This window comes from Montipora foliosa, chromosome 10 (assembly GCF_036669935.1).
Source record: "Montipora foliosa isolate CH-2021 chromosome 10, ASM3666993v2, whole genome shotgun sequence".
In the NCBI taxonomy this organism is placed as follows: Eukaryota; Metazoa; Cnidaria; class Anthozoa; order Scleractinia; family Acroporidae; genus Montipora; species Montipora foliosa.
Genome location: NC_090878.1, coordinates 37065167 through 37080166, shown reverse-complemented (window position 1 = coordinate 37080166; position 15000 = coordinate 37065167). Strand labels below are relative to the sequence as shown.

The window sequence follows — 15000 nt, the reverse complement described above, 5'->3', positions numbered from 1 at the left end:
ACATGTCAAAAGATGGGTTTTCCAAAGCAAGCTTTTGGCATTTTCAGAAATGGCTTTTCGGGCCCGAAAAGTTTTCGGAACTTTTGAGAAACGGGCCCCTGGTCATTTGTGGGTTCTAGTTACCGGAATCGCGAGGTCACGGGTTCAAACCCCGTTGAAGTCCTGAATTTTTCAGGCTTCTCTACGCAATTGTAAAAATTGCGTTCATAACTGCGAAGATCATAGCTTCACTTGATTTTATATCCGCAGTTCATATATGATTCATTTCATATACCATTTCATCATTAACATGTACTTGGTTCATTAAAAATAACTTATCTATCTCATTTACCAATGAAATACATCTATCTGGTTCTTTCAAGAAATAGTTTGAACTGAATGAGGTGAGACTATGTCCATGGTACCGTAGCTTTGGCTTATTGTCGGTGTAAAATAGGTTGGTCTAAAGGCCTGGGACACACTAGGTGATAAGTCGCTGCACTGAACACGTCGCGGGGACAAGTTGCCGCAAAAATTCGCCTGGTGTGACACTGTTAATTTTGTGAAAATCATTGTCTCTGCCGCAGAATTTTGTCGCTGCGATCAGGTGTACGAATTCAAACCAGTTTGAATTCGTGGGACTGATTGCAGCGACAAAATTAGCGAAAACAGCGTTGTCGCACCGTGCTTCCGGCAACAAGTCGCTGGTTAGAAAACTAGTTCACTTTCCCCCTCATACGAGATCACTGCGTGTGCACTGAACACGCGTCGTGTCACAGCGATTGGTTTGTAATTAGTAAACACGGAGCAACTTGTCGCAGAGGCTGTCGCCGCGACTTGTCGCCTAGTGTGTCTCGGCCTTAAAACACCGGTCACTGGAATTCGACAGCTCAAAACTAGAGGTGCTTATTCCACTTATAAACAACTTAGCCGAAAGTTTTCCCTAGACCTGTAACAACATTTTTGTTCAGTTATAAGGGATAGGAGGCACTTTTAGTGTTGTTTGTTTATCTGTAGCACGGTGACATGTACACTAACCTGTGACTCGTAACTTGTGTTTTAGACCCTCTGGTGTAAAATGGAGATCAAATGCGGCTCATTGTCACCTTAGAGTATTATTGTCACAGCTCATTTGCATCGCTCTGACAACGCTATGAAGTCTGCGTCAAACTTGAGCCATTTTTGTATAATAATCGGCTTGCTCCCATTTTTTTCAGTTATTCTACATTTCGAGTCATATATCACCAAAACGTTCAGTTGTGCATCTGACTAAGTTGATACAAACTCGTTCCCAGGGTTTTTCTGGCAGGACATTCAAAATGCGGACACACCACTGAATAATTTTTATTTCCTGGCCGGTGGATAGCACTATCCACTGGATAACTGGATTTGCTAGTGTTTATCCTCTGGGTAGTGATTTATCTCTAGCCCCAGTTGTTCAAACGATGGATAGCGCTATCCGCCGGATCAATCACTATACATTGGAAAAGTCACTGCGAAATCAATTGCGTTATCCAATGGATAGTGATTTATCCGGTGGATAGCGTTATCATCCACCTTCAACCGAGGCCTGGCTTCTGTCGAAATCCTAGGAACGGGGAGACTGGTACTTCGTGAGAACCATGATTAATCAGCGGGTTTGTAGCTTATCTAGTATGCGTCATATAAGTCGTAACTGTTCGTCGCAACAATAAACTCAACTGAGCTCACACGCCAATTCTAACCGTATAAAAGGAAAATGAGCGGGAAGAAAAAGCAAGATCACTGGCAGTTGTGTGAATCATGCGGAAGACAGCTGTATTTTCGGCACCTCAGTGATCATAGGGTGTTATGTGAGGCTGATCGACTCACTGATCCCATCAACCACGCTTTCATCCATGATGGCAGCCTCCACGCTGTTGCTTTGGAGAGGAATAACAATATGATGCCAGGTAGCTTATCATACCGTCTACAGCATTTGTCACTTTTCTGGAAACTTTTGAACCAAAGTAACGGCAATTTTCCGGAGTTATGAAACAGCGGCCTTTTTTGCGCCGCAGAACTATCGGGGTGACCCACGAACTACCCAAACGGACTACCCCAAAAATACTATTTCAAGTGAGTGCTATTAGTTGTAAGCAGCTTCACAATTAGTACTAATCCTAAACATCCATTTTAAACAGCGTTGGTCAACAGTATTTAAGTATAAGCACCCATTTTAAAATGTTTAGGTTTCAATAATAATTATAAAGGAGGCCATATGGGAAAGGGTGGAGCAGCCTTTTCTCAACCGCAAAGGGGGGCTCAGTCTCAGTTTGTCCAACACATTGGACCGGGTGCTGAGGCACCTTCCTAGTCGCCTGTCACATGATCTGTCCAGGTCACGTGACCTCCAGCATTAGCTGATGAAGGCCATGGTTTATGGCCGAAACATTCTATGTTTCAATACACTATTTCCAGTAAAAGATTTAATTCCTTAACAATAATTATTGTTGTAATGGCCAATTACTTCATGTAAGTGAAGTGAAACTGGTGCAACAATTATTGACAGCTAACCTTTTTTAAAATGGGTGCAAATACTTAAATACTGTTGACCAATGCTGTTTAAAATGGATGTTTATGCTTAGCTCTAATTGTGATGCTGCTTATGACCAATAGTATTGAAATAGTATTTTTGGAGTAGTCCGTTTGGGTAGTTCATGGACCGGGGGTCAATGTTTTCCGGTCACCTGAACTACCAGGACAAACTGCGAGGGAGCAAGCTGCGAACTATGCCGAGTCATGCGAGACTCACTCTTAAGGACGGTGCCTACTATTGTTATTGGGCATACGATCTGCACATCTCGAGATACTCAGATTTCCTATCGGTGATGCTTATTAATACAGGGATTTTTTTGGGCGGTTTAAAACTATCCTGAGAAAGTAGATCTTAGTAAGTACTCTTGGTATCCAAAAAGAAAATTGGGGGTAACCATGCATTTTTGAGAGATAATTAAGCTTCAATTTGAGAAAGAACGCCATACATTGCTTTGTATTTTAAAGCTTTTTACAAATATTACTCAGGAATTATCTTTGAAACATGCGTGGTTACCCCCAATTTTCTTTTTGGATTTCGATAACACTTGCTAAGATCTACATTTCCTGCATAATCACACACCGGGGCAAAAATATCTTTAATTAGTAGGCACCGTCCTTAAGTCGAAGAACCCATTCCATTTTGAAACGGTTAGCCTCCAATAACTATGTGGCTCGCATGTTGACTCTCATGGCTCGCATACATGCATAACACACAGACTAATAGGTAATTTTATAGTCGGCATTTTCAGTGTAAAAACCTGACTTTCTGTGTTGTACAACCTTGAAGTGCATCAGGCAGTGTGTCCCAGTAGGTTCAAGACCAGCTCTGACCACATATTTAATTTGATCCTGGTAGTCCCTGGTTTAACTTCTCAGCTGCACTTGAAAATAGCCAACTGGTTTGCCAACAGCCAGTTAAGATTCTTAATAGACCATTTTACAGTTGTGTGCTTAGTTACCTGGGTCAACTCACTTTCATTCAAAGGCCAGGTAACTAAGCACACAACTGTAAAATGGTCTATTGTCGGTGTTGTTCTGTTCTGTTTCTGTTGCATGTCCTTTGCTCAGAGATACCTTATTTACTTGTGTATAAGTCAACCTTTTATGGCCTCAAAAGAAGCTCCAAAAATCGCCCTGGACTTATACACAAGTCAAAGATTTAGAGCCAAGTTCCAGCTAAATAATTTATTCAAAATTAGCATATAATATTGTTGTCTTGGGAGTAACAAACGCAGTGGACAAAATACTTCAAAATGAATTAAAGCAATTCCAGTTGAAATGAAAAAGGATTTGTGCAACTCTAAAATGTTGAAGATACTCACTAACACAAATATGAAATAGACACTGGAAATTTTTGTTTAGGTAGCCATGCAATCTTCACACGCAAACTGAGTACTGACAACGATACTAGCTCGCACCCTATCGTAGTATTATGCCTGCAATTAGACACACATTGGAATCTAATGGCTATGTCCCAGGAGGTTTTTTTGACAAAAGTGATTGAGCAATGTTACTTCTTGAAAAATAACATCAAGCTTGATGTTTTTGAACGATAGGATTGATAGGACCTTTTCCTTTGACTTTGAAAGTGTTGCACCAGTCAGCCATTAGAAGAGACATAATCATTGTTAGGCTAAGCTATCAGGAATTAGAAAAAATTATAATGATGACGTGTCACATTATGATTTCCCCTCGGTCTATGAAACTATCAAAACCACAGCTCGTTTCTTTATGTTCGATAAACATTCAAACTTAGTTTAACTTAGTGTAAAGATTACTTACATCATGGAGGATGTAAACAAATAATACATGCATGTATTGTTCCTTCTAAGAATACGTATCCACTTAGGACTCAAGCATAGATTTCCACATTCTGAACAGCGCCTGGTAGTTCCCCTGACCACAAATCTGCATAAAATTATCCACTCCAACCTACACTTCCACACCATAGTTACAACAGGAAAAAGTTAAAATAGTGCTTGTACATTACACTACGTACTTAATTGACCACTCCCCATAGGGGCTTTTCAGGGCCAATGAAACACAGTCAATGAAATGACAGAACACAACAACAACAACACTGTTAAGAATCCCAGGTGGCCAGAGGCAAACCAGTTGGCTATTTTAATACAAGTGTGTCCAAGAAGTTGAACCAGGGACTACCAGGAACAAATTCAACAAGTGGTCAGCATGAGTCTTGGAAACCTGGAAACTCCAGATCTCAAGGCAAGTGTCCTAACCACTGTGCCACACTGCCTCCTTGTACTTTGTACATGTATGTTCTTGTACTGTATTGGAAACGGGGACTCTCTTGGATGATCTGTGATTGCGTGCTTATACATGTAATAATTTTTTGTGTGGTACATGAAGAACGAGTTCATAGACTGTTACTTTAATGTCTAGCATAATATTTGCATAACTTGATCCAATAAGGAACTGATTTTTATAAATGAGATCAAGTTCTTGTGTTAGCAGTCGGATACAGGTAATTAAGGTTTTTTTTTTTGGGGAGGGGGGGGGGGGTACCACTTAAATAACAGTTCACTCTTACATCAACATGCAACATGATCTTGACTGATGGTATTTTCTCTGTTTGGTCAACAGATGGCAAATTACCTCTGTCTTCGAGAAATGATGTAATATTGCTTAACATCAATACAATGAGGGAGTGCAACATGTCCATTGGAAAAAGGATATTGGTGACATCTGCAGAAAAGTCTAACAAGGTCAAAATAATTTTGATTTGGAACATATGGGTTGGGTGGTCAGGCAAAAAAAACTTAGTCATTTAGGCAGTCATTAAAGGGAACCTCCACTGCTACAGTGTACTTAACAATTAGACCCGTAGCCCACAAGGGCTACAGGTCAGTAGCCCATAAGGCGAAGCCTAATGGGCTATTGACTTGTGGCCCTTCAGGGCAAAGGGTCTAATCGTTTTAGTATCACCCAAGTAGTCGGACAGAAAAGGCAATAATAAAGTTAGCAAATGCCAGTTAAAGAAACATTTATTTGGGAATAAAACGACAGAAAGCATCACACTTTTTGCTACTCGAGGACTATTACTAATAGTCCTCTAGTAGCGTAGCCAATCAAATGCAGAATTTGCATTAGTCCACTAGTTGGGTGATACTAAAAAAAGATAACCCCATGGTGGAGGAAACAATGTTAACAATCGTCAAGAAATCAGTCAGGCGGGTAGCCAGTCAGACAGTATTGTTTTCGGCAAGACCATTACAGGAATACCAGACTAACACTGATCATAATTTTAAGTTTCATGAATACTGATCATGTTTTGTGTTATTTTTGTAGATTGTTTGCATAGCATGGCCTGCATCAGGGGTGCCTCCTGAAGGTATTTTTTATTAATGACGAACACAATTGTTGATTGTTGTGTTAAAAAAAGTTAATAATACCTTATTTTAGTGACATTTCACGTAACAAATCACTGTTTTTAACCTTCCATGGCTGAACAGATTAGTTTCTAATGTTGGACTAATGACAACTTTCAGTGGCTAAAAAAGAGACCTTGTCTTTGCTTGAAATGAAACAAAGTGTAAAATAACCATTAAACTGCTTTTCGTATTGAACTGAATTAGTTTTACCTAGCTTCATTGCAGAGTGTAATGACACTTGGACATATTCTCAACAAGGATGTTAGTATCTTATTGGTTTCAGCCTTTAACTCGTGTGTAAATTTCAGTTATGTCCAGAAATGCATGCAATTTGATGCACACCCAATTTCAACATCCAACTCAAAGTGTCCCTCTAAGTCTAACCATTGCTACCTATTTCTAAATGTTGGCCGAAGTGGAAAATACCATAATACTCTTTGTTTGTCGACCCGTATTTTGCCTAAACATTGTTTCCTGTTTCTCTTGCGACTTACAATGGTCCCAAGAGAAAACAAAAGCAATGCTTATTCAAAATTTGGGTGGACAAACAAAGGGTATTATTGTATTTTTCGCTTCGGCCAATAATTTAAAGGGTAAAGGTTAGCAGTATTTTTAGCTTAGAGTCAATGCAGCTGTTTATCCTTACTTGAGGAGTAACATTTGGGGGACACTGTGATGTTAATTGTCAGTATTCTGAGACATAAGTAATGTTGAAGTTGGGGAGAAGAGCGAGGGGACGCTTTGTTTTGCTTATTGAAATTTGCGCGCATCCAATTACTTTGAATTCATTTCTGGACGTTCTGATGAATTTACTACTTTTCTCAAGTTGCACCTCCATTTCCAGGTGCAGCGTTGACATGTCTGTCTCTTTTGAATGCTCAGGTAATGCAAGTTTGATTACAAGTTTAAACTGACAATGACAAACATTAACATGCAATTCCAGGACTCACACTGTAAACATAAGATTCAGCCATACATGATAATAGTAATAATTTAATGTATTTTTGTCTTATTGTATCTATCAGGTAAAAGTGTCAGATATCATAATCATTAGTCCATTAAAGGAGCTTTGTCTACATGCATTGAGAGTGGAACTTGAGTTGTGGTGAGAGATAGCTACTTTAGTAGATAGATAGATAGATAGATAGATAGATAGATAGATAGATAGATAGATAGATAGATAGATAGATAGATAGGTAGATAGGTAGATAGGTAGGTAGGTAGGTAGGTAGGTACATGTAGGTAGGTAGGTAGATAGATGGATAGATAGATCGATTGATTGATTGATTGATTGATTGATTGATTGACAGATGGACAGATGGATGGATGGATAGATAGATAGAAGGTTTAATTAATTACTTTGCTCCTGCTGGGTTATTGACCACTCAAAAAAAGAACGAGGCCAATATCCAGCAATCTAGACTGAACATGCTTGGTCAAAAAAGGATTTATTATTATGGGATAAAACACCAAAAAACAATCTTTGATCTTGTGGGACCAAGTGAGAAATCCCAAGCGTGCAAGATAGCTAGCTCTATTTCTTGCCCACTCGGGTAGCCAATCACAGCCTGGGATTTGATTCATCTTGCCCGCTCACAGAGCTAGTCATAATTATGATAAACAATAATATAGTGGTGATAGTCTACACTGTATGAATACTATAATAATTTGAAAATATCAACCAACACTCTAAAACATGTGATCATGTTTGGAAATATCAAAAAATGCGAAAAATTCTAAAAAGAAGTCAATATTTTTCAGAAATTTGTCTATAATCATACAATCGCACCATCGCAGCCATGGCATGAATGAAGGACTTCCTTGCCCGATTACATGTAGTTTTCAAATTGGATACTTGGAAATTGCACTCTTTTCTTAAAATGCATATTAGCTTGTTTGAAAGAGGTTTCAAAATGATGAAGAACAGCGTTTACGTTATTTTGATAGCACTCTTGGTTGCCAAGTTATTCAAGATTTTGATGTATGCAAAGTAGAGGAAATGTGACGTCACACAGTGGACACAAAATTATGTAAGATCACAAAATATGGAATACAATGTATCTTTGCTAATACTAAGTCTGCATGGTTAAAGTTTTGCAGGGTTGATGTGCTACCAAAAGGACACATTGTGATAGTGATTATGACATCACCGTAGCAACATACTCGTTACCAGATCTCCACCTTCCCGAAATGAAAAAAGCCTTCTTACATGTAGTTGCTTTAGATTCTAACAGACTTCCTTTGGATGGAGAGGGCCTGGAGCCCATTGCGTTGCCATGGAAACATCACAGTGGGCCATATCATGGACTTTGTAATGAATATAAGAACTGTAAAAAGTTTCAGCTCTATACAGAAAAGTTATTCAGAGATATTCTATTTTTTGTAATTTTACATCATTTTGTGTCCACTATGTGACGTCACAAGTCGTCTAATTTGCATAAATCAAAATCTTGAATACCTCAGCAACCAAAGAGCTGTCACAATAAAATAAACGCTGTTCTTCATCATTTTGAAAGTTCTTTCGACCAAGCTAATAAAAAAGTTTGTTTCATATGCACTTTAAATTGTAATTATTGCAGCAGCAAGTTGGAGGCAACAAGTATCTAATCTTGTGATTCAGGTCCCAAAGGATGTTACTAAAAAAGGTGTTGCAAAGCTGGTTGTGGTGTTTTTCCAAAGGGAAAATCCCCAAGTCTTCCAACCCAATGTCGTAGCTGTTGCCTCACAATAAAATAAATGCTGTTCTTCATCATTTTGAAAGTTCTTTCGACCAAGCTAATAAAAAAGTTTGTTTCATATGCACTTTAAATTGTAATTATTGCAGCAGCAAGTTGGAGGCAACAAGTATCTAATCTTGTGATTCAGGTCCCAAAGGATGTTACTAAAAAAGGTGTTGCAAAGCTGGTTGTGGTGTTTTTCCAAAGGGAAAATCCCCAAGTCTTCCAACCCAATGTCGTAGCTGTTGCCTGGCAAAAAAGAATTTGTCAAATAATTTCCATGTTAATTTGATGTTAAGAATAATCTTTATTCAAAGCATTAACAGAAAACAAATTTGTTTCAATTCCTTTTTTTCTTGTTAGTGAAACCGTTGAGTTTGAAGTGAACAGGATGTTTATAACATATTGTCTTCATGAATTGCGTAAGTATTGTTTTTGCATGTACGTGGCTGTTTTGTAATGCTGTCACTCATCTCTTGTCCATTACTTAAAATTTTGCTTTTTTTGTTTTCAAGTTTTTGGCAGCTTAATATAGTATCATGTGGTTAAATGCAATTATGCTAAGTTAACAACTGCGTCGCTAAGTGGAGGTCTGGTGCCTGAGACATCCTGCAGCTTCCACCATTAGCAGCCAGCTCCAAGATGGAGACCGCTCCCATGGCTGGCAAAACCTGACAAACTAGCCATGAGCCCCCACGCCCTGGAGGAGACATGCACCTGTCACACTGATAAACAGTGGAAAGTAGAGGAAGGGGGGAGGGGGGGCTAAACGTTCCACACAAAAAGCACCTTCCCACCACACCGATGAATAAGCTGTACAACACTAAGGAATCCAATGCATGCACAAATATAACAAAACCACCGGCAACAATTGACTGCAGTCGCTCCTAGTTGTTGACTCAGTTAAACTGCATTTAACTTCATTTAAACTCAAGACGGTGTGGGCCAGTGGCGTCCCATTCAGTATATCAGGGTTGGTGTTGTTTCACCCTCGCAAGGGCGTACAGGTTTTTATGGCTCTCTCATCAGCGCTTTTCACTCTTGTTAAGTTGCGTAATTTCGCCTTTGTAAGTTTTTGCTACCCTCCCTGCCCCATGTATATTTAGTTTCCGACCCCTGGTTAGCAGTTTGACAGTGCCTGGGTGGAGGGCACTCACACCCTGCAACCAGTTTTGAGACCAGGCACTCTTGACTTGACTTCTCGGGCGCCTTCCCCATGCTCATTTGTGTCAATGAGTTTAATGACTACTTTTACACAAGTGCATTTCACCATGCTTTGTAAAACCTTTGAGCACTAATAAATCAGTTACACTGACGGTGAGCTTTATGTCCCCAGTTTTTACTAGTCACGAGGGAGAAATCGTGATAAGCGACCCGCAGCTTCGGCAATTTTGAAAGTTAAACGTACGTGTTCGTTTCAATGATTTTAGAGCAAAAGAGAGACTGCTCACAGTATAGATAAGCAATGCCTCATTTATCAGAACATTAATAATTATTGCTGGTTATGAAGAAAAAACTTTTTTTTACAGGAAACCAATTTGTTTTTCCAATGCACAAAGTAGAAGTTAATTTCCTTGGTAAATCACGGCAACTTCTGGTCACTTCAGTAAAGGGATCCGATCATTTAACTCCTGAATTAGCATCCTCAGAAGAGGATAAGGTATCGACTGATGACAGCACTACAACTGAGCTCTCGAACAGTTTGGCAGCTTTAGAACTTGACAGTGCATCTGGTTCAACAAACTCTGTTCAGATCTGTGGGAATGATGTCGATTTAAGTGGCAACAAAATCCTGTCATATGTTTCACATATTAGCAAGGATGACAATGAACTCAGTAATGGCACAACTAAGGAGCCAATTCCGGGACAGAAAATAAACAGAACTCAACATAACTGTGCCATTCAGCTGAGCGCAGAGTATCAATCACAAAACTGTTTGGGCTTGTGGTATCAGAATAAAAGCAGTAGCACAACAGTGTTATTCTACATATCACCGGAAGAGACTCAGTTGATCATTCATGCACAAGGAACAAAACAGAGTAAGAATGTGTCAAGGAGAAAAGTGACTTTTGATTTGATTGGAGGGCTTGAGGAACAAGTCAAATTGGTCCGTGAAATGATAGAGCTTCCCTTGAAACACCCAGACATGTTTACAAGTTATGGTAAGGTACTAGGTCTGATTGGATAATAATTATTGTAACACATGAGCCCAGCAAATTTACCTGCTCCCAACTGAGTGGCTTCATAGCTCACTTGTTAGAGCATTGCACTGGTGTTGCAGAGGTCATGGGTTCAAATCCCAGAGCCACTTTAATTTTTCAGGTGTCCAAAAAAAGCGGCAATTGCTTAAATTGTCCAGATGAGTGCAAGGATCATTTATTTCCTTCATTAGTGGATGTCATAACAAAATTTTCAAAGATCTATCTTTTTTTTTATAAATTCCAGACAGATATGTCCAGAAATGCCCAGAATTAGATGCACATGGATTTCACCAAGCGTCACTAAGTGTACCTTCATATTGGATGTTAAAATAAGCGGGCATCTAATAACTAAAGCCATTTCCAAGTTCATGTCAGCCTCTTCTTCAAAGTGAGTCTAAGTGCGAAGTTTTTGTGATGGTTATTAGTTCTACTTAAATATGAATGAAAGCTGATTTTCATAACGAAAACTTTGCACTTAAACTCACTTTGACGAGGAGGCAGATATGAACTCGGAAATGGCCTTTAGGTGCATTTCTTGATATAAATGGGCCAATCAGTTCGTAGTTACAAATTATTATAGAAATCACAATTTACTGTTGCATTTGGCTTATTGCTGAAAAAGCATAAAACTTACAGAAGCCATAAAATTTGTTGAATAAAGTGGTACTATGATTAAAAAATCCACTTTTTTCCCTTTGGATTTTAAGACTAACACTTAACACTAACTAAACACTAGGTGACCCAAGTTTTAAGGCTTACTTTCAAAAAGACACTTGCTTATTTTAACTGGAATTTTCCTATTTAATGGTCCGCTATAGGCGACTTTAGAAAATACCATAATGCTCTTTGTTTATCTGCCCAAATTTTGCATAAGCATTGTCGATCGAGGAGAAAATGACGTCAAAGACTCGCTAGTTTAAGAGTGCAATGCGTGTGTATGCGACCGAATTAATATGCAGCACGGGAATTTCAGGCTTTCAGATTTTTAAACTCGTGTTTTGCATACTTAAGCTAATGAGTGAATGACGTCTTAATTTTTGCCCAGATCCAACCCTCTTAGGTCCAGTCGGTCAGTTTAGAACGTGACTAATGGCGAACCGTGAAATACCAAACTTTCACTCAAAGTAAACAGCCTTTGGGTAAAAATCGAAGCTCAATCAAAATTTTGCCAGGCAGGTCTTAACCAAACACACTTTAAAAATCTGAAGAAAAAAAGGAAGTGATTTTTTGATCGTAGTACCACTTAATAAATCTGTGGCGGAAACTTAATTCCACAGGTATTCCGCTGCCACGGGGTGTTTTGCTTTATGGACCACCAGGAACAGGGAAAACATTGATTGCACAAGCCGTGGCAAGTGAGTCTGGTGCCTACTTTATATGTATCAATGGTCCAGACGTTCTAAGCAGGTTTGTGTGGCTTTACACTCAAAGAAATATTATAAACCATTTTGTTAAAAAAGCAATAGTAACTTGAAACAGCGACTAGACGTTATGTTGCAATATGTTGCCCTTGTCTGGGCTGAGTGGATATTGCACTTGCATTAGCAAACAATGGCGAGAGAGTTTTGTACTTTGAAACTTTTAAAGCAGGGTATTCCATCCTAAAACCTGTATATGGTACTTCAATGAGTAACTGAAATGTAAGATAAAGCTCCTTGTTTTTTTTTTCTAGTTCAATGTAGGGTATGAGTTTGCAAGAGGTGGTAACATACATTACTCCCAAATGGTGCTCCTTATTGTTAGTACCGAATCCCTACTTTACGGCCTGTTCAAACCGAACGGACCGTCGACCGGTTTAATACGATCCATCGGAACGTAAGATTTTCATGATCCGTTCAGCCCGTATTGATCGTTTGACGGACTGTATCAGTTTGAGGGCAAAACTACAATATACATGGCCATTTTTGAAGGGATTTAGCTGCAGTGGCGCCGTGGCTCCGCAGTTAGGACGACTGTGGAGCCGCGGAGCCAGTGAAAAACACACCTTCCTCGTTCTTTTAAACGCTAACACGACTGTGGAGCCACGGAGCCACTTTAGTAATACTGCTTCCGAAGTGGCCCTGTATTCACTAGTTGCTCCAGTTGGTGTATATTGGACATGGGTCAAAATAGGGCATGCGTCTAATTAGATGCATTTCGGGACATAAGTGCTTGATAGAAAAGGATGATAATAAGATAAGCTGTGATCGACTTTTTGAATTTAGTGGGCCTTATATTTGAATTTGCCTGCTTAATTGGCCAATCGTATACAGTGAGAGATGTTATATCCTATTGTCTTGCTAGGTACTTTGGTGAGACTGAGGCTCGTTTGAGGGACATCTTTCACGAGGCTCATGAAAGAGCTCCAAGTATAGTGTTCATCGATGAACTGGATGCTTTGTGTCCCAAAAGAGACAAGGTGCAAAATGAGTTTGAGAAGAGAGTTGTGGCTACTCTGTTGACACTTATGGATGGTGCTAAAACAGCTGTGAGTGAGATATTTTGGAGATAGAAATGACGAGGTTAAGGAATAAAGCGCTTGCTAAGAATTGCGTTCATATAACTGCGAGGATCAAAGCCTCACTTGATTTCGTATCTGAAGTTCAATGTAATGATCCACTTCATATATCATTTCGTTCGTTGATTCATTCATCAAGGCAACATTTGAACCGAAATGACCAGCTCCCAACGTCAGTGGCTTCATAGCTTAGTTTGTTAGTGCGTCGCACCGGCATCGCGAAGTCACGGGTTCAAACCTCGTTGAAATCGTGAATATTTCAGGTTTCTCTACGCAATTGCTAAGAATTGCATTCATAACAGCAAGGATGACAGCTTAATGATAAGGGAGAAAAGTGTTAACGAAATTCCAGAAAAAAAATTGAAAGGGGTATTATTGATAAAGAGAGATTATAAGAGGGCATTAGTGGGTTTGTGGAAAAATTAGAGGAGTGCGAGAAGACTGGAAGAAAAAAGAAAGTTGTTTAGGGGTTGGAGGGATAAGAAGAGCGCAAAGAGTTTTGAATTCAGTGTTGAGTTCAATCAAGAAAATGGGGCTGTAAGCCTTCAGATTATCTTAAAAAGTACTTTCGTACTGTCGTACAATAATAATAAATTGTTCTCGTTTGTCTCACGATGTGGTCACTTGTGATGTAGATCGCGACCTTTCGACTGCATACTGCTACTGCATACTACAACCCGCTTTGGAACGAAGTAAAGTTATTTGATCGTGATCCTCATTGGTACACACGCAGGGTCAAAGAGGCGATTCACATAAGACTTAACCCTAACAACATTAACCGGGATAGTGGAAGAGAAATTCCGGAAGCACGACAGCGGACCGCCGAAGGAACAACACAGCGAAACAGCGAGGATCGAAATGCACCAATCACAGCTACTGAAAACCAACCAATCACATCGGAGCATCCTGCCTAAAAGGTGACGAGTAACCAGTCGATCTACATCACAAGTGACCACATTGTGAGACAAACGAGAATACTTTATTAGTATTATTGTACTTCCGAACTGTACTACAGCGACTTTTAAACCAAGTGTACCTCACTGAATTACGTTTGAAATTTTATCCGTGTTGAAGCAAGGATTGCTCAGTCGGTCAGTGCGCGTCCTTGGTGCAAAAGATCCCGAGTTCGATTCCCGTATTTCACATCCTTGTTTCGGCATTTCTCCTTTCTTTGTAGCTTAACTAGCTTTTAATACCCTTAAAAACCACTTCCTTTTTTCTTCATATACTGAAAGTGTGATTGCTTAACACTTGACTGGCTAGATTTTGAGCATTGATTTTTATCCAAAGGCTGTTTACTTTGAATGTAAGTTTTGGATGTCACGGTCCGCCATTGCTTGCGTTCCAAACTGACTGATTGAATATCAGAGGGTTGGATCTAGGGAAAAATAACATCACTGAGTCAGTACCTTATAATTTCAGCCCGTAAACGCGGCTTATTATATATGCAAAACACTTGTTTAAAAAATTCCCGCGCGGCATATTAATAGACCAATTTCGGTATATTAAAATTCAGTCCTAAACAAAAGACATCATCTCGAGGCTCTGGCGAATAAATGTAAGGATTTGTATGAGTTTATTCCCCAGAGCCTCGAGATGATGCCTTTTGTTTTCGACAGAATTTTAATATATCAAAATTGGCCTATTTAGCCGCGTAC

The 15000-nt window shown here is 39.4% G+C and overlaps 2 protein-coding genes across 4 annotated transcripts in view; both read left to right on the top strand.

Annotated features, from left to right (window-relative positions):
- LOC137973633 (gamma-aminobutyric acid type B receptor subunit 1-like) overlaps positions 1-260 on the top strand; it is a 23216-nt gene extending 22956 nt beyond the window's left edge. Inside the window, exon 16 of the mRNA XM_068820480.1 lies at positions 1-260. This exon is cut by the window's left edge and continues 2911 nt beyond it. The gene's annotated coding sequence lies outside the window, so the exon portion shown is untranslated.
- A 1397-nt stretch (positions 261-1657) lies between these two features.
- Positions 1658-15000, top strand: part of LOC137973971 (ATPase family gene 2 protein homolog A-like) — a 19040-nt gene continuing 5697 nt past the window's right edge. Inside the window, exons 1-9 of one of the 3 annotated variants that reach the window (XM_068820878.1) lie at positions 1675-1910; positions 5140-5261; positions 5845-5887; positions 6772-6809; positions 6953-7032; positions 9008-9066; positions 10174-10806; positions 12123-12252; positions 13129-13312. In XM_068820878.1, coding sequence (XP_068676979.1) covers positions 1718-1910; positions 5140-5261; positions 5845-5887; positions 6772-6809; positions 6953-7032; positions 9008-9066; positions 10174-10806; positions 12123-12252; positions 13129-13312 — 1482 coding nt within the window. In that variant the 5' untranslated portion in view covers positions 1675-1717. Of the gene's footprint in view, positions 1911-5139; positions 5262-5844; positions 5888-6771; positions 6810-6952; positions 7033-9007; positions 9067-10173; positions 10807-12122; positions 12253-13128; positions 13313-15000 lie in introns of all 3 variants that reach the window. The other 2 variants (XM_068820880.1, XM_068820879.1) reach the window with 2 other exon arrangements.